Raw genomic sequence first — 26520 nt, 5'->3', positions numbered from 1 at the left:
TCAGGAATAACCCACCATCTTCATAACGGAGTTACAGTAATGCCAATATAACTCTTATCATTAATTGATGGCCCCTCTTGTGCACAAGGGCAGTCAACATCTCTCCTATAATGTGACAGGTTCTAAATGTAACATGGAACTTTCTCTGTTGTTACAGACATTGTCCCATTCATCTCCAGCCCTGGTCTCCCAATAACCTCAGTGACCTAACTCCAATCACAGAGCTGCCCTCTCACTTCCCGCAGGCTGCACCCAGATAACTGTGACAGGAGCTGTGGCCCCGCCTGGGGTTGTCTCTGCTTCTTTCTCTAATTCCTCACATACTTGTATTCCATTTTATAATGGTGATGACTGTACTAATTGAGATGTCCTGCTATTCCTGCATCCCAGTGTCAGGTGTGAGCAGGGAAAGGGGATGATATTCTGTGCAGGTACCTGACTCATGTAACTAGTTGGCACTGCCCCCTTTATTTAAGCCATTGTCGCCTTCCAGGCCTCACACTTCCCTTTATCAGCCAGGAGGATTATACAGGGGGTATAAGCACTCAGGTGAGGATGGAAAATCTCATTGTTATTTATTCCTGGAAAATGATTTGTTTATTCCAAGTTATTTTACTTGAAGCTCCTGGAACAGTATCTGAGAAAAGATAGCAAATAATATTTACATATCCAAAGTCAATGGTCCACTGTGCTTTGTAAACTAAACAGGACTTGGGGTAAATACTTTGGACTAAGGCAAGTGGGAGACATCTTTATTATATCTGACACTGAACTAGCAGCAAATGTCGAAAGATTTGATCTTTGAAACTTGAATTGTGGGGAGTAAAATGCTGGATATAACTCAGGGTCAGTACTTTAAGGTATGTACACAGTGACTCCACCAGCAGAAAAGTGAGTGCAGCTCTGGAGTATAATACAGGATGTAACCCAGGATCAGTTCAGGATCAGTAATGTAATGTATGTACACAGTGACTGCACCAGCAGAATAGTGAGTGCAGCTCTGGAGTATAATACAGGGTGTAACTCAGGATCAGTAATGTAATGTATGTACACAGTGACTGCACCAGCAGAATAGTGAGTGCAGCTCTGGAGTATAATACAGGATGTAACTCAGGATCAGTGATGTAATGTATGTACACAGTGACTGCACCAGCAGAATAGTGAGTGCAGCTCTGGAGTATAATACAGGGTGTAACTCAGGATCAGTAATGTAATGTATGTACACAGTGACTGCACCAGCAGAATAGAGAGTTCAGCTCTGGAGTATAATACCTGATGTAACTCCGGATCAGTAATGTAATGTATGTACACAGTGACTGCACCAGCAGAATAGTGAGTGCAGCTCAGGAGTATAATACAGGATGTAACTCCGGATCAGTATAATGTATGTACACAGTGACTGCACCAGCAGAATAGTGAGTGCAGCTCTGGAGTATAATACAGGATGTAACTCCGGATCAGTAATGTAATGTATGTACACAGTGACTGCACCAGCAGAATAGTGAGTGCAGCTCTGGAGCACAATACAGGATGTAACTCAGTACACAATAAGATAATTTGTATTCACCAAGTGACTGAACCTTCCTAATCCTATTTCTCTGTAAATCTATTTATCTGTTTATCTAATAGAAATCTCATCCATATCCATTCTTCTATTTCTAAATTTAGGAGTGGGTCAAACTTCCATCTTGAGATAAACAGGTTCATCCACTATAATGAGTGGAGCTACTTGGAAAACTATTTCACAATAGTGAATCAACAGCTTTGTCATTGTACATGAATATCTATTATCAATCTAGCCATATATTTATCTGTCCATACTTGTATCTATCTATCAACAAATTTGTTAGAAGATGTCATAACTGCTATTTTTAGGAGAAAATTAAAAATAAAAAAAATAATAAACAGCAAAAGCTAATTTTATGAGATAGATTGTAATTCTACAGATACCTCAATGTGTACACATTTAGCATCATATTAATGAATGAACAGTCACTTAAAGTCAATGATGTCACAACTGTTTTCTGACCATTTTTAAAGATAAGAATCATAGAATCATAGAATCATAGAATCGTAGCGTTGGAAGGGACCTACTGGGCCATCTGGTCCAACCCCCTGCTCAAAGCAGGATTCGCTAAATCATCCCAGTCAGATGTCTGTCCAGCCTCTGTTTGAAGACTTCCATTGAAGGAGAACTCACCACTTCTCGTGGCAGCCTGTTCCACTCATTGATCACTCTTACTGTCAAAAAGTTTTTTCTAATATCTAATCTGTGTCTCCTCCCATTCAGTTTCATCCCATTGCTTCTAGTCTTTCCTTGTGCAAATGAGAATAAAGTTGATCCTTCTACAATGTGACAGCCCTTTAGATATTTGTAGACAGCTATTAAGTCTCCTCTCAGTCTTCTCTTTTGCAAACTAAGCATTCCCAAATCCTGCAACCTTTCCTCATAAGACAGGGTTTGCAGACCGGTCACCATTCTGGTCGCTCTTTTCTGAACTTGCTCCAGTTTGTTGATGTCTTTTTTAAAATGTGGTGCCCAAAACTGGACACAATATTCCAGATGAGGTCTGACCAAAGAGGAGTAGAGGGAGATAATGACTTCACGTGATCTAGACTGTATGCTTCTGTTAATACATCCTAGAATTGCATTTGCCTTTTTTGCTGCTGCATCACACTGTTGACTCATATTCAGTCTGTGATCTATTAGTATACCCAAGTCTTTTTCACATGTGCTGTCACTTAGCCCTATTCCTCCCATTCTATATATGCTTTTTTCATTTTTATTGCCCAGATGTAGTACTTTGCATTTCTCCCTGTTAAAAACCATTCTGTTAGTTGCTGCCCACTTCTCCAGTTTATCTAAATCTTTTTGAATCCTCTCTCTCTCTTCTCTAGTATTAGCTATCCCTCCTAGCTTTGTGTCATCAGCAAATTTAATCAGTTTACCCTCAATTCCTTCATCTAAATCGTTGATAAAGATGTTGAACAATACAGGGCCCAGGACAGAGCCCTGTGGTACCCCACTTGAGACAGTCTTCCAACTGGATGTGCAGCCATTTACGACCACTCTTTGGGTCCGATCACTAAGCCAGTTATGAATAAAATATGAAAAATATGAAAAATATGTTCCATTTATTTAGCCAATCTTTGGGAGGAAAAACTGAAATAAAATGTGAAAACCATGGGTCACAAGGAACATTTTCTTTTTTTATAAGGAAACATTTAAGTTGCGACTGTGTGAGTGTTAATACTAACCTTACCTGTTTTTTCATTGATGCATCCACAGGTACTGGGGACACAAAAGGAAAAGCTCTGAGACTCTGATCTCAGAATGAACTGGATGGCGCTCGCCAAGCTCGGGCTGCTCCTAGCAGGTAAGTGGATAAATCTTTGCACTGGACATAGGTCCTGAAAGAGAAATTTTTATGAATTCGCACCACCTCCAACCTTTAAAAAATTGGAAAAGTTTTGTAACCTGCAGCCATTGCTAGGTCACGCCTTCATCATTTTTTGAACATTAAAACCTCTAACTTTCAAGCAAAGTATCATCAGAAACAGCCTATTGTTTTTTTATGATCCCTCGCTAAGTAACACTTCTATTATAAAGTTAGGTCCATACCCAGGAATCACACTATTTTCAATACCTGGTAATGGACTCCTGTCCTATATGCATATCATTGCATATCTTCTACACTATAAATATCTTTTTCTGAATAAGATTTCCAATTTTGCTGCAGTAAAGCAAATTTCTGGAACTGTTCTTGTAGCACTCGGGCAAGATCGCTGCACTCAAAAATCATATATTATAACAATATTACACCTTTAAAGGGAACCAGTCACCTCCAAAAACATGATATACCTGCATATATGGGCTAATATACAGGTAAATACCATTTATATACTGTTTAGCCCACTTACAGGAGCAAGGAGAAAATGAAGTTTTATACCTCCTGCATGCTCTTCCTTCCAATTTTTGGGGAGGTGCAGGAAGCCGTTATAGTCACCGTACACTATAAAGTGAGTGCGGCTGTAATCATTCCTCTGCATATTGACTGACAACCAACTCCGCAGCGTCTGTGTGCAGAGCAGGTTGTCAAAGCAGCAGAAGGAAACATAGAAGTATAGGAACAATACATTAGATGGTCACTTTAATGGTTAATCTATCAGCTTAATATGCTGCCATTAAAAAATGCACAGGACATATAATTCAAGAGCGGTGGTATTTATGAGCATTGTGCCGCCCCTGCCTCTCCCAGCCCCTCTTTGCATTGGCTTACAGGCTGTTGTACATATTTGCATACACAGAAATACAACAATCCCTGCTCTGGACAGTGGGGGGAGCTGTGGAGGGGCAGTGCTTTTCTCAGAAACAACATACAGTGGGGAAAAAAAGTATTTAGTCAGTCAGCAATAGTGCAAGTTCCACCACTTAAAAAGATGAGAGGCGTCTGTAATTTACATCATAGGTAGACCTCAACTATGGGAGACAAACTGAGAAAAAACAATCCAGAAAATCACATTGTCTGTTTTTTTTTCATTTTATTTGCATATTATGGTGGAAAATAAGTATTTGGTCAGAAACAAAATTTCATCTCAATACTTTGTGATATATCCTTTGTTGGCAATGACAGAGGTCAAACGTTTTCTGTAAGTCTTCACAAGGTTGCCACACACTGTTGTTGGTATGTTGGCCCATTCCTCCATGCAGATCTCCTCTAGAGCAGTGATGTTTTTGGCTTTTCGCTTGGCAACACGGACTTTCAACTCCCTCCAAAGGTTTTCTATTGGGTTGAGATCTGGAGACTGGCTAGGCCACTCCAGGACCTTGAAATGCTTCTTACGAAGCCACTCCTTCGTTGCCCTGGCGGTGTGCTTTGGATCATTGTCATGTTGAAAGATCCAGCCACGTTTCATCTTCAATGCCCTTGCTGATGGAAGGAGGTTTGCACTCAAAATCTCGCGATACATGGCCCCATTCATTCTTTCAAGTACCCGGATCAGTCGTCCTGGCCCCTTTGCAGAGAAACAGCCCCAAAGCATGATGTTTCCACCACCATGCTTTACAGTAGGTATGGTGTTTGATGGATGCAACTCAGTATTCTTTTTCCTCCAAACACGACAAGTTGTGTTTCTACCAAACAGTTCCAGTTTGGTTTCATCAGACCATAGGACATTCTCCCAAAACTCCTCTGGATCATCCAAATGCTCTCTAGCAAACTTCAGACGGGCCCGGACATGTACAGGCTTAAGCAGTGGGACACGTCTGGCACTGCAGGATCTGAGTCCATGGTGGCGTAGTGTGTTACTTATGGTAGGCCTTGTTACATTGGTCCCAGCTCTCTGCAGTTCATTCACTAGGTCCCCCCGCGTGGTTCTGGGATTTTTGCTCACCGTTCTTGTGATCATTCTGACCCCACGGGGTGGGATTTTGCGTGGAGCACCAGATCGAGGGAGATTATCAGTGGTCTTGTATGTCTTCCATTTTCTAATTATTGCTCCCACAGTTGATTTCTTCACTCCAAGCTGGTTGGCTATTGCAGATTCAGTCTTCCCAGCCTTGTGCAGGGCTACAATTTTGTTTCTGGTGTCCTTTGACAGCTCTTTGGTCTTCACCATAGTGGAGTTTGGAGTCAGACTGTTTGAGGGTGTGCACAGGTGTCTTTTTATACTGATAACAAGTTTAAACAGGTGCCATTACTACAGGTAATGAGTGGAGGAAAGAGGAGACTCTTAAAGAAGAAGTTACAGGTCTGTGAGAGCCAGAAATCTTGATTGCTTGTTTTTGACCAAATACTTATTTTCCACCATAATATGCAAATAAAATGAAAAAAAAACAGACAATGTGATTTTCTGGATTGTTTTTTCTCAGTTTGTCTCCCATAGCTGAGGTCTACCTATGATGTAAATTACAGACGCCTCTCATCTTTTTAAGTGGTGGAACTTGCACTATTGCTGACTGACTAAATACTTTTTTTCCCCACTGTAGGACTCAAATTGTGTTTTCAATGTTATTTTCAGCATTGCTAGTAGCCAAATGGCAGATGCAATATAAGGTCTTCAATAAGGCAGCATATTAGGCTGATTAATTTAAAAAGTGATGTTTTCTTTGGTGCACAATATTGGCATAAGAAAGAAAGCCAACAAATAGGTGGAATAAAGGTGGCACCAATGTGAGAAAATGCATCATCCAGAGTGAGCCATGTGATACATTTGGAGCATCTTCCTCCTGACTATCTGACTCCTGCTTGTTGTAGCACAGGGGCTAAACTTCTCACTATCCGGCCCTTAGAATGACATGAATAGGCTGATAAAAATGTACATGACATGTAGGTAACATTTCACATCATACAGCTAATGGATAATCTGCATTTTTCTATATACAGCTTTGAGCCTGGGAGCTGACGCTCAAACGACTACTGGTAAGTTGAGAAATTTTAAGTAAAAAAAATCAAAAGTTCTGAACCATGCTTCAAATACCACACAACCTCCCACCAGCACTGAGCCTCCAACTACTACACAACCTCCCACCAGCACTGAGCCTCCAACTACCACACAACCTCCCACCAGCACTGAGCCTCCAACTACCACACAGCCTCCCACCAGCACTGAGACTACAACTACCACACAACCTCCCACCAGCACTGAGACTACAACTACTACACAACCTCCCACCAGCACTGAGACTACAACTACCACACAACCTCCCACCAGCACTGAGACTACAACTACCACACAACCTCCCACCAGCACTGAGACTACAACTACCACACAACCTCCCACCAGCACTGAGACTACAACTACCACACAACCTCCCACCAGCACTGAGACTACAACTACCACACAACCTCCCACCAGCACTGAGACTACAACTACCACACAACCTCCCACCAGCACTGAGCCTCCAACTACCACACAACCTCCCACCAGCACTGAGACTACAACTACCACACAACCTCCCACCAGCACTGAGCCTCCAACTACTACACAACCTCCCACCAGCACTGAGACTACAACTACCACACAACCTCCCACCAGCACTGAGACTACAACTACCACACAACCTCCCACCAGCACTGAGACTACAACTACCACACAACCTCCCACCAGCACTGAGACTACAACTACCACACAACCTCCCACCAGCACTGAGACTACAACTACCACACAACCTCCCACCAGCACTGAGACTACAACTACCACACAACCTCCCACCAGCACTGAGACTACAACTACCACACAACCTCCCACCAGCACTGAGACTACAACTACCACACAACCTCCCACCAGCACTGAGCCTCCAACTACCACACAACCTCCCACCAGCACTGAGACTACAACTACCACACAACCTCCCACCAGCACTGAGCCTCCAACTACTACACAACCTCCCACCAGCACTGAGACTACAACTACCACACAACCTCCCACCAGCACTGAGACTACAACTACCACACAACCTCCCACCAGCACTGAGACTACAACTACCACACAACCTCCCACCAGCACTGAGACTACAACTACCACACAACCTCCCACCAGCACTGAGACTACAACTACCACACAACCTCCCACCAGCACTGAGACTACAACTACCACACAACCTCCCACCAGCACTGAGACTACAACTACCACACAGCCTCCCACCATCACTGAGCCTCCAACTACCACAGAGCCTCCCACCAGCAATGAGCCTCCAACTACCACACAGCCTCCCACCAGCACTGAGACTACAACTACCACACAACCTCCCACCAGCACTGAGACTACAACTACCACACAACCTCCCATCAGCACTGAGACTACAACTACCACACAACCTCCCACCAGCACTGAGCCTCCAACTACCACACAACCTCCCACCAGCACTGAGCCTCCAACTACTACACAACCTCCCACCAGCACTGAGACTACAACTACCACACAACCTCCCATCAGCACTGAGACTACAACTACCACACAACCTCCCACCAGCACTGAGACTACAACTACCACACAACCTCCCATCAGCACTGAGACTACAACTACCACACAACCTCCCACCAGCACTGAGACTACAACTACCACACAACCTCCCATCAGCACTGAGCCTCCAGTCCCAAACAATAATTCTATCCTAACTTACTCTATCATCACTACCAACTATCTAAATCCCTATATTATCTCTCTTACTCTCTAGTAATATGCCTTACCCTACACATTACTTATCTTACATTACTACACACTATACATTATATTTTATGCATAGCCAGATCACACAATACATTATAAAATACATAAAATACATGACACAATATATACAAAAATGCAGGACACAATTAACATTACATCACAACACACCACACTGACCCGATTAGCGTCTTCAGGGGTAAACATGCTGGAGCACAGTCCACCATCCTTACAAGATCACAAACTTTACCGACCCAATACTCACTGGCATCATCATCATTAGTTTTATATCAGCTTTGAATTTATTTTACAAGAGCAAAAACAATTTCTTGTGTTAGAAATTGGAAGATATCTGCAAAAATCAGATACTTTACGGCTGATCCGCAAGGGATCTAATTTGTTTTGCACAACAATAGATTTAAGTAAGGTCGGTTTCAGATGTCCTGATATTTCCAGTACCGGAAAAACCGGTACCGGAGATATCCATGTCCATGTGTGCAATACGAGCAGCACATGTTTGACTAAGGCAATGTGCGCACATAGTTTTTTGTCTCTGCGGATTTTGTAGAGAAAACCGCAGGTAAATCCGCAGGACTTTGTCCTGCGGTTTATCTGCGGTTTTCCCAGCGGTTTAGCTCTGCGGTTTTACACCTCATAATGGATGAGGTGTAAAACTGCTGCGTTTCTGCATCAAACAATTGACATGCTGCGTTTTGAAAACCGCAGCAAAACCGCGCGGAAAAAAACGCAGCATGTGCACAGCTTTTTTTTATTTCCATAGGAAATAAAGGTACTGTACAACGCAGCAGAATCTGCTGCGTTTCTGCAGAGCCGTAACCGCTGCGGAAAAGCAGCAGAAAGCGCAAAGTGTGCACATAGCCTAACATGTGCCGCATCAGTACCACACGGACGTCCGCCGGGGAAGAAGCGCTACAGTAAGCGCTGTTCCCCAGTGGCGGGTGCTGAAGACGGCTCTCATCATTCTCCCCTGCTCTGCCGGCGATCGGTGCAAGCAGAAGAGAATGATGAGAGTTATATTAAAGTCAGAAAGATGACAGCAGGTGGGGGCTTTTGGGACAACAGCATTACTCGCTTCATCCTTCACCCGACACCTACTGCTGCTAATAACAGTGACAGCAGGAGCAGATGATCAGGGTATTCCTTAGCCGCCGCCTGCAATATAATTGATTGAAAAACCCAACCTTGGTTCCCCCCATTTTCATTAACCAACCATGCCAAACTCACAGCTGGGGACTGCAACCCTCAGCTGTCAGCTTCACCATGGTTGGTTATCAAGAATAGAGGGGTCCCCACGCTGTTTTTATAATTTTTTAAATAAATAATTTAAAAAAACAGGGTGGAGTCTCCCCCATTTTTGACAACCAACCTTGCTAAAACTCACAGCTGGGGGCTGGCATTCTCAGGCTGGTAAGGGGCCATTGATATAGGTCCCCCCAGTCTAAAAACAGCAGCCATCAGCTGCCCAAAAAAGGCGCATCTATTAGATGCGCCAATTTTGGTGCTTTTCCCGGCTCTTCCTACTTGCCCTGTAGCAGTGGCAAATGGGGTTCATATTTGTGGGGTTGATGTCACCTTTGTATTGTCCGGTGACATCAAGGCCATGGCTTAGTAATGGAGAAGCATCTATAAGACACCTATCCATCACTAATCCTACAGTTGTATGGTAAATAAAGACACAGCCAGAATAAAATCCTTTAAAGGGAACCTGTCAGCAGTTTTGGCCGACATAAGATGCGGCCACTGCCTTTCAGGGCTTATCTATAGCATTCTATAATGCTGTAGATAAACCCCAGGTCCGACCTGAAAGAGAAGAAAAATAAGTTTTATTATACTCACCGGGCGGGGGGGGTGTCGGTCCGATGGGTGTTGCATGTCCGGATCCGGCGCCTCCCATCTTCTTGCGATGCTGCCTTCCTGTTGCTTCTTCACTCCCCTGCATCGCGCTCCTGCGCAGGCATACTTATCAGAGTAAAGTATTGCAGTGCGCAGGTGCCGGGAAAGGTCAGAGAGGCCGGACTGCACCGGACCTCCCCCCAGGGTGAGTATAATAAAACTTACTTTTCTTATCTTTCAGGTAGGACCTGGGGCTTATAAGCCCTGAAATGCAGTGGCTGCATCTTATAGCGGCCAAAACTGCTGACAGGTTCGCTTGAATTGAAAAAAATGACACAGACTCCTTTAATATTCTCAATTAAACCATACTTACTACATCGCCTAATCCCAGCGAAGCCCTCAATCTCCTGTAATAAAAATAAAATAAAAAAACAACAATATTCCATACCTGTCAGTCATTCTCTTCCCACGTCGTAATCCATGTCTGGGGGCTAAATAGTTTTCAACCAGGACGGTGCCAAGATCCGACCATCCTGGCTGAAAAACACTGGTGAATGAGATGCTGCAAGCGCAGCCAGCCTGAACTGTGGTGACCCCAAGTCAGTGATGAGGTCACCGCAGTTCAAACTCAGTGACTTCACAGCGGATCACCGTGAAAAATTCTCCCTGAGAATTCTCTGCCAATCGCAGGCAGAGCAGGGGAGAATCGTGAGAGCCGTCTTCAGCACCTGCACAAAAACGGACATGTCTACGTGTAGGGCACACGTACACACGGTCCGTGAAAAAAACACAGATATGTGCACAGACCCATTCATTTGAATGGGTCTACCTGTGTCAGTGCCTCCAGTAGTTGTGAAAACTGTCACCACACTTCCCGGAGACATTGATGTGTGAAACCGACCTAAGCGAGTCTCATCCAAAATATCGAAAAGAGACTAGTGCATGCTGCAATTCATTTTACATGGACCAAAAAACCTGAACAGTCCAACTGAATAACATGGGTCAGAGTGCTGTTTGCGTGTGGTCAGTTTTTTCCATGGTTATCACTCAGACTGAAAATGCAGTTTGTGTGAACGTATCCGAATGATGAGGATTATAGATCATGCTTTTCTCACGGGTGTTATCAGTACACCTGTGAGATAAACAGCAGGAGCAGGGCTATAACTTAAGAGTTTCCTTCGCTACTCCATCTGTCTTCCTACTGTCATGTTAGTACCCCTATTAGATTTCGCCTGACACAGGGCCACATAGCTTGCCGGTCAGTTTTACACTTACAGGTTTGATACACTGCAATACTAAAGGTTTACAGTGTATAATATGAATGATCAGGCCCAAACAAGCTCAAGTTCCAGAGTGGAACTAAAAAAAAGCAAAATGAAATGTAAGAATATAAAAAAAATAAAAATAAAAGTAAAAGTAAAAATATCCACTTAAAAAAAAATCTGTATAAATTTCTCATCACCTTAATTGTGTGTGTACAGTGACCGAGAGCAGTAGCTGGACGATCTGCTGTATCATAACGCACTGGCACTTTACTGGAAAATCGTGTCCCAGTCACAATGTGCTATCAAGTGTGGAGTGCATTACACTCACTTGTAGGCCGCAGGCCTCCACCATCTCCAGGTCTCCATACTCGGATACTTGGAACCGCCGCACATAACTCAGGGGAAACGCAGTTAATTGTAACACGCAACCGTTTACTGGACAGTTGGCGTTGATCAGACTGTAATACGCAGTTTCGGGCACAACAATTCTTATTCCTTGTTTCCTTAGTACAGTATGTTTCCAGCATTACTATCCTCTCCCCACGTTTACTAGTTCTGCCACCCCCTGGGATTTCCTGTACAGTTCCGCAGTGCACCCGGGATCCATTACCTTCCCTTAATGTGGTTCCACATCCAACTTCCTCTGTACGCCAAAGGAAAAGGCACTCTACGCAGTACCTGTACCGAGCTCCGGACATTGCAGAAATGTCCGCAAGAGATTCCAGTAAGGTTTCCCACTGCACTTGAACTTGACCTTAGTCACTGTACTTCCCTATCTGACCAACTATCAGGAAGTAGTCCTCTCTTACTATGGCTTTCACCTCACATTATGGGCTAGTCCCAAACTTTAACTATGTCTGTCCCTATGTAGCTGGGCAGATCTCCATCAAAAAGCACTATACAATATATTAAGTTCTTACATGTGGACCCACAGAAAATGAAATGTTATTTTAACCATGCAGTGAACACAGTAAAACCCATTTCTAAAACTACAAACTTGCACCTCATCACTAGACACAAACATCACCCTAAATAAATACCAAATTATGCAAAACTGGCCATTTTATGATTTTAATTCTTATTGTCTGACAACAAAAATCTCACCCAGGCTTTAGGATTAGCCCCATATTCTATATTCAGCCTATCCCTGTGATATAAACAGGAATTAAGGGATGCACTGATCAGTTACATAATCCTGGGGAAAAGGTTTTGCTTTCGACACTGATTTAAAATATTTCAAGAAAAAAGTAATTGTCCTATTGACCACTAGATGTCAGCATATTACACAAACTTCAGGAGTGGAAGCAGAGGGGGGCTGCTTTATTGTTCTGCTGCAAAGATTGCAAGCTATCATCCATCCTGTCACCTTCAGGGAGAGCAGATACAGAAAATTTGGAAATGCTTAGAGGTTAGGAGGAAGAGAGGAAGGAGCTTCTGTCCACGCAGGAGTAAATACCATACTTGACAATAGGCCTGTTTTTTGTGAGCCTGTGAACAGAATTTCAAAGTGTACTGGTTTCTAAAAATGGAATTACCCTAAAGAGGACCTATCACTTGCTTAATCAAATGATTTAAAATACTACATTTACGTACTCCATTTACTCTGCCGCTTTTTTCCATTTTGCGCTACTCCCTGTTCCCAAGTTGCTGCCACTACTCTTGTGTGTTGCTGCTCACTTATAGTTAATCTGTCGGACAATCTTTTTTCCATTCATATGGTTGGGGGCCGCACAGAATGGCATCATGGGCTGCAGGTTGTGCACCCCTGCCCTAAACCAAATATTTACATATACACAAATAAGACAGAATCATAAAACATGTTCTGTACTGATACTGTGTTACATCCTGAATTAGAACCCAGAGCAGCACTCGCTGTTCAGCTACATTCACATGACCATATTGTCGGTCTGAGTGCTGTCTGTGGAAAAGATTGACATCTCATAGGCAGCACTAGGACTAATCTTACCCAATTGGGCAGTTTAGATAGCCATTTTTTTTGCACATGGACCAAATGCCGGCTTGAAAAAAAATTGCAGCATGCACTAAGTCTCCCTAATCTTTCGGACGAGACTCGCCTATTCATGATGTCTATGGATACATACATAAAACGGAGCCCGTGCAGATCATCTCTATAGCACCTGATTATTATGGATGTCTTCAAGTTATTAACAAAGGAAACTGTATTTGATCTTGTAGATTTTATTCACTGCTTATGTATAAAAACGTTGCCGTACGGAGGACAGTGCAGATGAATAATTGTCAGTTTTTTTGCTAAATGTAAGGTAGCGCTCACTGAGTGTATTGGGGGACACTCACTTGGCTGCAGATAAACCAATAAACCATTTCCGGCACAGGCTTTTCACATAGCATAGTCCATATGGTTTATTGTATACAGCATAAACCATGGCAGCATTAAGAAAACAGTAACAGTCTTACCGCAGACCAAACGAATGTTCATAGTGGACTCCACTCCTTTAGCCCTGTGTTCACACAGGCGGTGCTTTGTCCAGCAATCAGGCTCTACAGTCTCTCAGTTAATTCCCCCAGTCCGGGGTTACCTCTTAGTTGCTTCTCACTCCGGACGTCCATTCCCTCCTGGGGACTGTCCGATACACACAGGCCATTATACACAGGCCTTACCCGGTCAGCGGCCTCCGCATGTGCTCTTCAGGAAGGCAGCACACCTTCCAGCACGTTAGCCTTCCGAGACCTTCCACACGAACCAATCAGATCCAGGCACTCTCCCCCATGTGACCTGCCCTGGTCACCTTATATGGTCCGTAGCCATACCCACTGGTGAGATACGGATCACATGGCTATGACCTCATCACAGGTCCTTTCGGGTGTTCAGACACACGTACCTGGGTGGGTTTGTAGGTGACTGGTCCCACCCGTCTCACCAAGCCACCTGGAAGCTTTCCCTGATACACTGTAACAAAACCTCAGCAGTACCTCTGCTGATCAACACACGTTCAAGCTTCCATCCCAGGGCCACCCACCCTGGGATACATAACGGTCATTTACCATCCTGCCGTTCATCCTATCTCCATTACCACAATGGATATGCCTGTGTGCATGACTCATACAGTGTCCCCTAGCTGTCACAAGGGTCACTGCATCACATAAATGAAAATCAGACGTCTGAACTTAGCCTTCTGCTAGTTGTTTTCTAATAGTGCACACAGTTAGCAGCCTCTACACATACTGTATGTAGCAAGAACTATCCACTTTGTTAATGCAAGAACAAGACATATCTGAAAAAACATAGAAAAAGTCAGTATGATGAGAAACTAAGCTAAGAAATCTTAAACCTGCATACCTTACACAGACAGCATTTATAAATGTAGGTGATGCATCTGTAATTAGGAATATGTCATCAGAGCTGAGATAGCGTTTTTCATTGGTCGCCCTAAGATGATAGAATAATGAACGCTCAAAAAACTAAATAGATGATGTAATAGACGAGCTACTAACAATGCAATAATAATGATGGAATAGCCGCATGAAAGGTGTCATAAGTGATTACAACATCCTCTGGATCTTGAAAATTAGAGCCAATTAGCAAATTTAAAAATCATATTCATTTTCAGCACCACAAAATTAATTAAGTTCAACTGTTTTCTTTTCTGAGCCAATTTAGCTATAGTACAGTGTTATCAGTCACTGTTGTTCCTGCATCTCATAACTAGAATGCTCCATCAGTGACTGGAGTAGATCTCTGGAGGAATTAGCACCAATAAAGAGGCATAAATTGTAACAAATGAGCAGAGCATCATTCCGCTCATGCTCCGACCATATTAATGAATCTGTAAGGGACTGACATGAAAATGTTCAATGCTATAATATTTTTACGCAATTTCCAAGATGTGCAAACAGTTATCGAGAAATGAAGCTGTTTTATGCCATAAAATGACACAAACACTTCATGTGAATCAGGACCCCAGTGTCCATTATTATCACACACATCACATAGAGAATGCAGAGCCGCAGATATACACAATCCACAATAACCAGTGTTTCCTACTGGTGTCTCCAAATGAGGAATTTGTACTAAAATTATCTAACACATACAAATTTTCCTACAACAGGTATAACGACCTCCTCCTCGGCACTGACAGCCAACTCTACACAAACAAGTAGTGACATACCTCCCACTACCACAGAACCTCCCGCAAACAATGAGACTACCACTACCACTGAGCCTCCAACTACCACAGTGCCTCCAACTACCACACAACCTCCCACTTCCACAGAGCCTCCAACTACCACACAGCCTCCCACTACCACAAAGCCTCCCACTACCACTCAACCTCCCACTACCACAGAGTCTCCCACTACCACAGAGCCTCCCACTGCAACACAGCCTCCCACTACCACAGAGCCTCCCACTACCACACAGCCTCCCACTACCACACAGCCTCCCACTACCACACAGCCTGCCACTACCACACTGCTTCCCACTACCACAGAGCCTCCCACTACCACACAGCCTCCCACTACCACACTGCTTCCCACTACCACAGAGCCTCCCACTATCACACAGCCTCCCACTACCACAGAGCCTCCAACTACCACACAGCCTGCCACTACCACACAGCCTCCCACTACCACACAGCCTGCCACTACCACACTGCTTCCCACTACCACAGAGCCTCCCACTACCACACAGCCTCCCACTACCACAGAGCCTCCAACTACCACACAGCCTCCCACTACCACACAGTCTCCAACTACCACACAGCCTCTCACTATCACACAGCCTCCAAACACCACACAGCCTCCCACTACCACAGAACCTCCAACTGCCACACAGCCTGCTACTGCCACACAGCCTCCCACTAACACAGAACTTCCAGCTACCACACAGCCTCCCACCACTACTGAACCTCCAAATACCACAAAGCCTCCCACTACCTCAGAGCCTCCAACTACCACACAGCCTCCTATTAATACAGAGCCTCCAACTACCACAGAACCTCCAACTACCACAGAGCCTCCCACTACCACTCAACCTCCCACTACCACAGAGCCTCCCACTACCACAGAGCCTCCCACTGCAACACAGCCTCCCACTACCACAGAGCCTCCCACTACCACAGAGCCTCCCACTACCACACAGCCTCCCACTACCACACAGCCTCCCACTACCACACAGCCTGCCACTACCACACTGCTTCCCACTACCACAGAGCCTCCCACTACCACACAGCCTCTCACTATCACACAGCCTCCAAACACCACACAGCCTCCCACTACCACAGAACCTCCAACTGCCACACAGCCTGCTACTGCCACACAGCCTCCCACTAACACAGAACTTCCAGCTACCACACAGCCTCCCACCACCACTGAACCTCCAAATACCACAAAGCCTCCCACTACCTCAGAGCCTCCAACTACCACACAGCCTCCTATTAATACAGAGCCTCCAACTACCACAGAACCTCCAACTACCACAGAGCCTCCCACTAACACACAACCTCCCACTACCACACAGCCTCCCACAACCACAAAGCCTCCAACTATCACACAGCCTCCCACTACCACACAGCCTCCAACTACTACACAGCCTCCCACTACCATGGAACCTCCAACTACCACACAGTCTGCCACTACCACACAGCCCCCCACTACCACAGAGCCTTCAACTACCACAGAGCCTCCCACTACCACACAGCCTCCCACTACCACAGAGCCTCCCACAACCACACAACCTTCCACTACCCCAGAGTCTACCACTATCACACAGCCTCCCACTACCACAGAGCCTCCAACTACCACACAGCCTCGTATTAATACAGAGCCTCCAACTACCATAGAACCTCCAATTACCACAGAACCTCCCACTACCACACAACCTCCCACTACCACACAGCCTCCCACTACCACAGAGCCTCCAACTAACACACAGCCTCCCACTACCGCACAGCCTCCAACTACTACACAGCCTCCCACTACCACGGAACCTCCAACTACCACACAGCCTGCCACTACCACACAGCCCCCAACTACCACACAGCCTTCCACTACCACAGAGCCTCCCACTACCACACAGCCTCCCACTACCACAGAACCTCCAACTACCACTCATCCTCCCACTACCACACAGCCTCCCACTAACACAGAACTTCCAGCTACCACACAGCCTCCCACCACCACTGAACCTCCAAATACCACAAAGCCTCCCACTACCTCAGAGCCTCCAACTACCACACAGCCTCCTATTAATACAGAGCCTCCAACTACCACAGAACCTCCAACTACCACAGAGCCTCCCACTAACACACAACCTCCCACTACCACACAGCCTCCCACAACCACAAAGCCTCCAACTATCACACAGCCTCCCACTACCACACAGCCTCCAACTACTACACAGCCTCCCACTACCATGGAACCTCCAACTACCACACAGTCTGCCACTACCACACAGCCCCCCACTACCACACAGCCTTCAACTACCACAGAGCCTCCCACTACCACACAGCCTCCCACTACCACAGAGCCTCCCACAACCACACAACCTTCCACTACCCCAGAGTCTACCACTATCACACAGCCTCCCACTACCACAGAGCCTCCAACTACCACACAGCCTCGTATTAATACAGAGCCTCCAACTACCATAGAACCTCCAATTACCACAGAACCTCCCACTACCACACAACCTCCCACTACCACACAGCCTCCCACTACCACAGAGCCTCCAACTAACACACAGCCTCCCACTACCGCACAGCCTCCAACTACTACACAGCCTCCCACTACCACGGAACCTCCAACTACCACACAGCCTGCCACTACCACACAGCCCCCCACTACCACACAGCCTTCCACTACCACAGAGCCTCCCACTACCATACAGCCTCCCACTACCACAGAACCTCCAACTACCACTCATCCTCCCACTACCACACAGCCTCCCACTAACACAGAACTTCCAAATGCCACACAGCCTCCGACCACAGAACTTCCAACTACCACACAGCCTCCCACTACCACAGAGCGTCCAATTATCACACAGCCTCCCACTACCACAGTGCCTCCAACTACCACACAGCCTCTCACTACCACGGAACCTCCAATTACCACACAGCATCCAACTACCACACAACCTCCCACTACCACAGAAACTCCCACTACCACTGAACCTCCAACTACCACACAGCCTCCCACTACATCAGAGCCTTCAACTACCACACAGCCTCCTATTAATACTGAGCCTCCAACTACCACAGAACTTCCAACTGCCACAGAGCCTCCCACTACCACACAACCTCCCACTACCACACAGCCTTCTACTAATACAGAGCCTCCAACTACCACAGAACCTCCAACTACAACAGAGCCTCCCACTACCACACAACCTCCCACTACCACACAGCCTCCCACTACCACAGAGCCTCCCACTACCACAGAACCTCCAGCTACCACACAGCCTCCCACTACCACACAGCCTCTCACTAACACAGAACTTCCAACTACCACACAGCCTCCCACTACCACTGAACCTCCCACTATCACACAGCCCCCCACTACCACAGAACTTCCAAATACCACACAGCCTCCCACTACCACAGAGCATCCAACTAACACAGAGCCACCCACTACCTCAGAGCCTCCAACTACCACACAGCCTCCCACTACCACAGAATCTCTAACTACCACACAGTCTCCCACTACCACAGAGCCTCCGACTACCACACAGCCTCACACTACCACAGAACCTCCAACTACCACACAGCCTCCCATTATCACAGAGCCTACCGCTACCACGCAGCCTCCCACTACCACACAGTCTCCAACTACCACAGGGCCTCCCACTACCACAGAACTTACAACTACCACACAGCCTCCCAGTACCACACAGCCTCCCACTACCACAGAACCTCCAACTACCACACAACCTCCCATTATCACAGTGCCACCCGCTACCACACAGCCTCCCACTACCACACAGCCTCCAACTACAACAGGGCCTCCCACTGCCACGGAACTTCCAACTACCACACAGCCTCCCACTACCACACAGCCTCCCACTACCACTGAACATCTAACTACCACACAGCCTCCCACTACCACTGAACCTCCAACTACCACACAGCCTCCCACTACCACAGAGCCTCCAACTAACATACAACCTCCCACTACCACAGAACCTCCAACTACCATGCAGGATCCCACTACCACACAGCCTCCAAGTACCACAGAACCTCCCACTACCACAGAACCTACAACTAACACAGAGCCTCTCACTACCATAGAACCTACCACACAGCCTACCACTACCTCTGAACATACAACTACCACACAGCCTTCCACTACCGTACAGGCGCCTACTACTACAGAGTCTACAACTACCACACAATCTCCCACTACCACGGAACCTCCAACTACCACAGAACTTCTAACTACCACACAGTCTCCCACTACCACAGAGCCTCCTACTACCACAGAGCCGCCAACTACCACACAGCCTCTCACCAGCACTGAGCCTCCAACTACCACACAGCCTCCCACTTCCACTAAACCTCCAACTACCACACAGCCTCCCACTACCAGAGAGCCTCCTACTACCACACAGCCTTCCACTACCACAGAGCCTCCAAGTACCACACAGCCTCCCACTACCACTGAACTTCCAACTACCACAAAGCCTCACACCACCACACAGCCTCCCACTACCACAAAACCTCCAACTAGCACACAGCCTCCCACTACCACGGAGCCTCCAACTAAAACACAGCCTCCCACCAGCACTGATTCTCCAACTACCACACAGCCTCCCACTTCCACTAAACCTCCAACTACCACGCAGCCTCCCACTACCACAGAGCATCCAACTACCACACAGTCTCCCACTACCACTGAACCTCCAGCTACCACATACCCTTCCACCACCACTGAACCTCCAACTACCACACAGCCTCCCACTACCACAGAACTTCCAACTACCACACAGCCTTCCACTAATACAGAGCCTCCAACTACCACAAAACCTCCAAATACCACACAGCTTCCCACTACTACAGAGCCTCCACCTACCACACAGCTTCCCACTACCACTGAAACTCCAACTACCACACAGCCTCCAACTACCACAGAACTTCCAACTACCACAGAGCCTCCCTCTACCACAGAGCCTCACACTACCACAGAGCTTACAACTATCACACAGCCTACAACTACAACACAACCTCCAACTACTACAGAGCCTCCAGCTACCACAGAGCCTCCTACAGTAATTGGTGAGTAACTCTAGGAATCATCTTTATAATTCTATAATCCAGGATGAGATTTATGGAGATTTTGTAGTGAAATCACAAATAACAAAGGGAGCAAAATAGTTTGTAAAAGTAATTTTTTTTTATTTCTGCAGATGTAACAATACCCACTACGGCACCGAGCACCGAACAAACTACTACTCCAGTATCAACCACCACAGGACCAAAAGAAACTACCACACAGCCTCCAACTACCACAGAGCCTCCAGTTATCTCACAGACTCCCATTACCACACAGCCTCCAACTACCTCACAGCCTCCCACTACCATGCAGCCTCCAACTACAACACAGCCTCCCACTACCTCACAGCCTCCAACTACCACACAACCTCCAACTATCACACAGCCTTCTACTACCACACAGCCTTCTACTACCACAGAGACTCCAACTACCACACAGCCTACCACTACCACAGAGTCTCCAACTACCACACAGCCTTCTACTACTACAGAGCTTCCCACTACAACACAGCCTACAACTACCACACAGCCTTCTACTACCACAGAGACTCCAACTACCACACAGCCTACCACTACCACAGAGTCTCCAACTACCACACAGCCTACCACTACCACAGAGGCGCCAACTAGCACACAGCCTCCTACCAGCACAGAGTCTCCAACTACCACACAGCCTTCTACTACTACAGAGCTTCCCACTACAACACAGCCTACAACTACCACACAGCCTTCTACTACCACAGAGACTCCAACTACCACACAGCCTACCACTACCACAAAACCTCCAAATACCACACAGCTTCCCACTACTACAGAGCCTCCACCTACCACACAGCTTCCCACTACCACTGAAACTCCAACTACCACACAGCCTCCAACTACCACAGAACTTCCAACTACCACAGAGCCTCCCTCTACCACAGAGCCTCACACTACCACAGAGCTTACAACTATCACACAGCCTACAACTACAACACAACCTCCAACTACTACAGAGCCTCCAGCTACCACAGAGCTTCCAGTTATCTCACAGACTCCCATTACCACACAGCCTCCAACTACCTCACAGCCTCCCACTACCATGCAGCCTCCAACTACAACACAGCCTCCCACTACCTCACAGCCTCCAACTACCACACAACCTCCAACTATCACACAGCCTTCTACTACCACACAGCCTTCTACTACCACAGAGACTCCAACTACCACACAGCCTACCACTACCACAGAGTCTCCAACTACCACACAGCCTTCTACTACTACAGAGCTTCCCACTACAACACAGCCTACAACTACCACAGAGGTGCCAACTAGCACACAGCCTCCTACCAGCACAGAGTCTCCAACTACCACACAGCCTTCTACTACTACAGAGCTTCCCACTACAACACAGCCTACAACTACCACACAGCCTTCTACTACCACAGAGACTCCAACTACCACACAGCCTACCACTACCACAGAGTCTCCAACTACCACACAGCCTTCTACTAATACAGAGCTTCCCACTACAACACAGCCTACAACTACCACACAGCCTTCTACTAGCACAGAGACTCCAACTACCACACAGCCTACCACTACCACAGAGTCTCCAACTACCACACAGCCTACCACTACCACAGAGGCGCCAACTAGCACACAGCCTCCTACCAGCACAGAGTCTCCAACTACCACACAGCCTTCTACTACTACAGAGCTTCCCACTACAACACAGCCTACAACTACCACACAGCCTTCTACTACCACAGAGACTCCAACTACCACAGAGCCTCCAACTACCACAGTGCCTCCCACTACCACACAGCCTACCACTACCACAGAGGCGCCAACTAGCACACAGCCTCCTACCAGCACAGAGCCTCCAACTACCACACAACCTCCAACTACCACACAGCCTTCTACTACCACACAGCCTTCTACTACCACAGAGACTCCAACTACCACACAGCCTACCACTACCACAGAGTCTCCAACTACCACACAGCCTTCTACTACCACAGAGACTCCAACTACCACAGAGCCTCCAACTACCACAGAGCCTCCCACTACCACACAGCCTACCACTACCACAGAGGCGCCAACTAGCACACAGCCTCCTACCAGCACAGAGCCTCCAACTACCACACAACCTCCAACTACCACACAGCCTTCTACTACCACACAGCCTTCTACTACCACAGAGACTCCAACTACCACACAGCCTACCACTACCACAGAGTCTCCAACTACCACACAGCCTTCTACTACTACAGAGCTTCCCACTACAACACAGCCTACAACTACCACACAGCCTTCTACTACCACAGAGACTCCAACTACCACACAGCCTACCACTACCACACAGCCTCCAACCACCTCACAGCCTCAAACTACCACAAAGCCTCCCACATCCTCTGAGCCTCCCACTGCCACACAGCCTCCCACTACCACAGAGCCTCCAATTACAACACAGCCTCCCACTACCACAGAAACTCAAACGACCACACAGCCTCCCACTACCACACAGCCTCCCACTACCACACAGCCTCCCACTACCACGGAGCCTCCAACTGCCACACAGCCTCCTACTACCACAGAGCCTCCAACTACCACACAGCCTACCACTACCACAGAGTCTCCAACTACCACACAGCCTCCTACTACTACAGAGCTTCCCTCTACTACCCAGCCTACAACTACCACTCAGCCTCCCACTACCACAAAGCCTCCAACTACTACACAGCCTCCCACCACAACAAAGCCTACAACTACCACACAGAATCCCACAACCACAGAGCCTCCAACTACCACACAGACTCCCTCTACCACAGAGCCTCCCACTACCACTGAGCCTCCAACTACCACACAGTCTCCCACTACCACAGAGCCTCCAACTAGCACACAGCCTCCCACAACCACAGAGCCTCCCACTACCACAGAGCCTCTCACTACCACAGAGCCTCCAATTACAACACAGCATCCCACTACCATAGAGCCTCCAACTACCACACAGTCTCCCACCAACACAGAGCCTCCCACTACCACACAGCTTCCCACAACCACAGAGCCTCCAACTAGTACACAGCCTCCTACCAGCACAGAGCCTCCATCTACCACACAGCCTCCAACTACCACACAGCCTCCAACTACCACACAGCCTCCAACTACCACACAGTCTCCCACTACCACACAGCCTCCCACAACACAGCCTCCAACAACCACACAGCTTCCAACTACCACACAGTCTCCAACTACCACACAGCCTCCCACATCCACTGAGCCTCCGACTACCACACAGCCTCCAACTACCACACAGCCTCCCACTACCACACAGCCTCTCTCTACCACAGAGCCTCCAACTACCACACAGCCTCCTACTACCACAGAGCCAACTACCACACAGCTTCCTACTACAACAGAGTCTCCCACTACCACACAATCTACAACTACCACACAGCCTCCCACTACTACACAGCCTCCCACTACCACAGAGCCTACAACTACCACACAGCCTCTCACAACCACAGAGCCTCCCACTACCACAGAGCCTCCCTCTACTACACAGCCTCCCACTACCACAGAGCCTACAATTACCACACAGCCTCCCACTACCACAGAGCCTCCAACTACCACACAGCCTCCAACTACCACAGAGCCTCTAACTACCACAGAGCCTCAAACTACCACCCAGCCTCCAACTATCACCCAGCCTCCAACTAACACAGAGCCTCCAACTACCACACAATCTCCCACTTCCACAGAGCCTCCAACTACCACAGAGCCTCCCAGTACCACAGAGCGTACAACAACAACACAGCCTCCCACTACTACAAAGCTTACAACTGACACACAGCCACCCAGTACCATCCAGCCTCCAACTACCACTGAGCCCCCAACTACCACACAGCCCCCCACTACCACAGAGTCTCCAACAACAACACAACCGCCCTCTACCGCAGAGCCTCCAACTACAATGCCTCCCCCTACCACAGAGCCTCCAAGAACAACACAGCCTCCAACTACAACACAGCCTCCAACTACCACACAGGAACTTACAACTACTAAGCGTCCAACAACTACTCAGAACAAGACAACTCCACGTGCTGATTTGGTTTGTCCATTACAAATCACAATTGTGAATATATTGTTTACGAACAGTCTCCTGGACACATCGTCTGCAGATTATAAAGCACGGTCCAATCAAGTAATCAGAATAGTAAGTAACATTGAACACATCTCCACATTTATATTTATATGATTAAGGAGCAGTCCGTACATGTTCACAAAATGAATATGTTATGTCATGTACTACCAGGCAGACATATGGCAGATTATATTCTCACATCTGATCATCCCTATAAGGCCACGTTCACACGTCAGTATTTGGTCAGTGTTTTACATCAATATTTGTAAGCCAAAACCAGGAGTGGGTGAAAAATGCAGAAGTGGTGACACCTTTCTAATATACTGTACTTTTTCTCAGATTATTTCTCTCCTGATTTTGCCTGGAAAATACTGATGTAAAATACGTAAAATACTGACCAAATACTGAGCGTGTGAACTTGGCCTTATGGGGATCATATTTCTATACATCACATGTATTAACAGAAGAGTTTTTTTTACACTGTTCTTAATGAAAAAAATTAGATCCACTCCTGATATGAGCAGGGGTATATTTTCAGCAATATTCGTGCCGTTTCCTCCATCACCTGTCGCCTCAGTAAGATCTATAGAGTATGGCCTGCTTCATATCACACTGGATGCTATAACACAGGAGGATGGGGGTGATCCCACGATCACATTACTGGAGATCTCACTCTTTTTTCCTCTGATCTTATTTCTACAGATACTGGTACTTATACAGCCATATTTCAAGGTTAACTTCTATATAATCAACGTGAGATTTCGGTAAGTACTTATAGTATAGGATTGTGAAGGACACAGTGATAATGATCTGGGAGGAAATTCATCATCCAGGGACGTCACCACTATTAGCCACATTTGGACATTTCACATCCTAGTCTGATACTACATGAGGGATTACTGATACATTTTAGGTATTTGCTACCCATGTGTTAAACACTATAGAGGTCTTATGTCCCCTTTTCTGCTACATCAGCACAACAGGCAGAATTGGTATTGAGGTACTGTAGAGCGTCTGAGCTTTATACAACTTCATAATGAAGAGGACGTGACACTTGTAGACCGCGGTGAACGCCAGGTGGACAAAGATTACTAGTTATAACCATCAGAATGCCTGACTATGGCAGCAAATTCCTGTCCGTAGGTAAAGTTCAGCTCTGCAGTACAAATTGTGGGAACATTTATGGGAAAATGTTATAATATGGCTCCGGTGATATCTCCTCAGGAGAATGATTGGTGTAGGAAGGACACGAAAAAACTAAGCTGATTAGAGCCTCCCATTATTATATGGTATGTGCAGGAGGGGCACATGTGTGACTGCAATGTAATAGCAATCAGTCACAAAACATGTAACAGAAAATGATATTTGCCAACCTGTCACAACAAGACGACCTGTTCAGATAGGACCCTATACTAAACAGACACCTGTCCAGGGGAGGAATCCAAGACAGAGGCAGTCACCAACCCGAAATGTTCAATGTAAGAAAGAAAGTTACTTATCACCTCCTGAGTAAAATAAATGTCAAATGCAAATCTGCAATGACTTCAATGGGAAAGATAAAGGGGCAGAGTTATCAATATTAATTTTAACATAAATGGGAAGTATTGAGGTGAAAGTGTCACAGATACACCAAAAATTATAATTGTCTGTACTCTCCATATAAAGGCTTCAATACAAACCTACCTAACCACAGAGGTGGCATCCTAATAGGAAATGCAAGATAGGCGCCCCGCTCATTGTCGCCTCTCCTTAGGGAAGGTACCCCAGACTACTAGTGTCCCTCTTATTGTAGCAGGTACAAAGCCAGAGCAATCCAGTGATGGTGTAAGTCATCCATCACACTAGACACCATAAATAGACA

The 26520-nt window shown here is 46.6% G+C and overlaps 1 protein-coding gene across 1 annotated transcript in view; it reads left to right on the top strand.

Annotated features, from left to right (window-relative positions):
- Positions 1–434: 434 nt before the first annotated feature.
- Positions 435–26520, top strand: part of LOC141048686 (uncharacterized) — a 75734-nt gene continuing 49648 nt past the window's right edge. The window contains exons 1-6 of the mRNA XM_073544525.1: positions 435–549; positions 3290–3377; positions 6387–6422; positions 15377–20536; positions 20668–24731; positions 25362–25423. Coding sequence (XP_073400626.1) covers positions 3335–3377; positions 6387–6422; positions 15377–20536; positions 20668–24731; positions 25362–25423 — 9365 coding nt within the window. The 5' untranslated portion in view covers positions 435–549; positions 3290–3334. The remainder of the gene's footprint in view (positions 550–3289; positions 3378–6386; positions 6423–15376; positions 20537–20667; positions 24732–25361; positions 25424–26520) is intronic.

This window comes from Dendrobates tinctorius, unplaced genomic scaffold (assembly GCF_039654945.1).
Source record: "Dendrobates tinctorius isolate UK_male_01 unplaced genomic scaffold, ASM3965494v1 ptg000138l, whole genome shotgun sequence".
Lineage (NCBI taxonomy): Eukaryota > Metazoa > Chordata > Amphibia > Anura > Dendrobatidae > Dendrobates > Dendrobates tinctorius.
The sequence above is the reverse complement of the archived record's forward strand: the minus strand, read 5'-3'. Positions and strand labels throughout refer to the sequence as shown.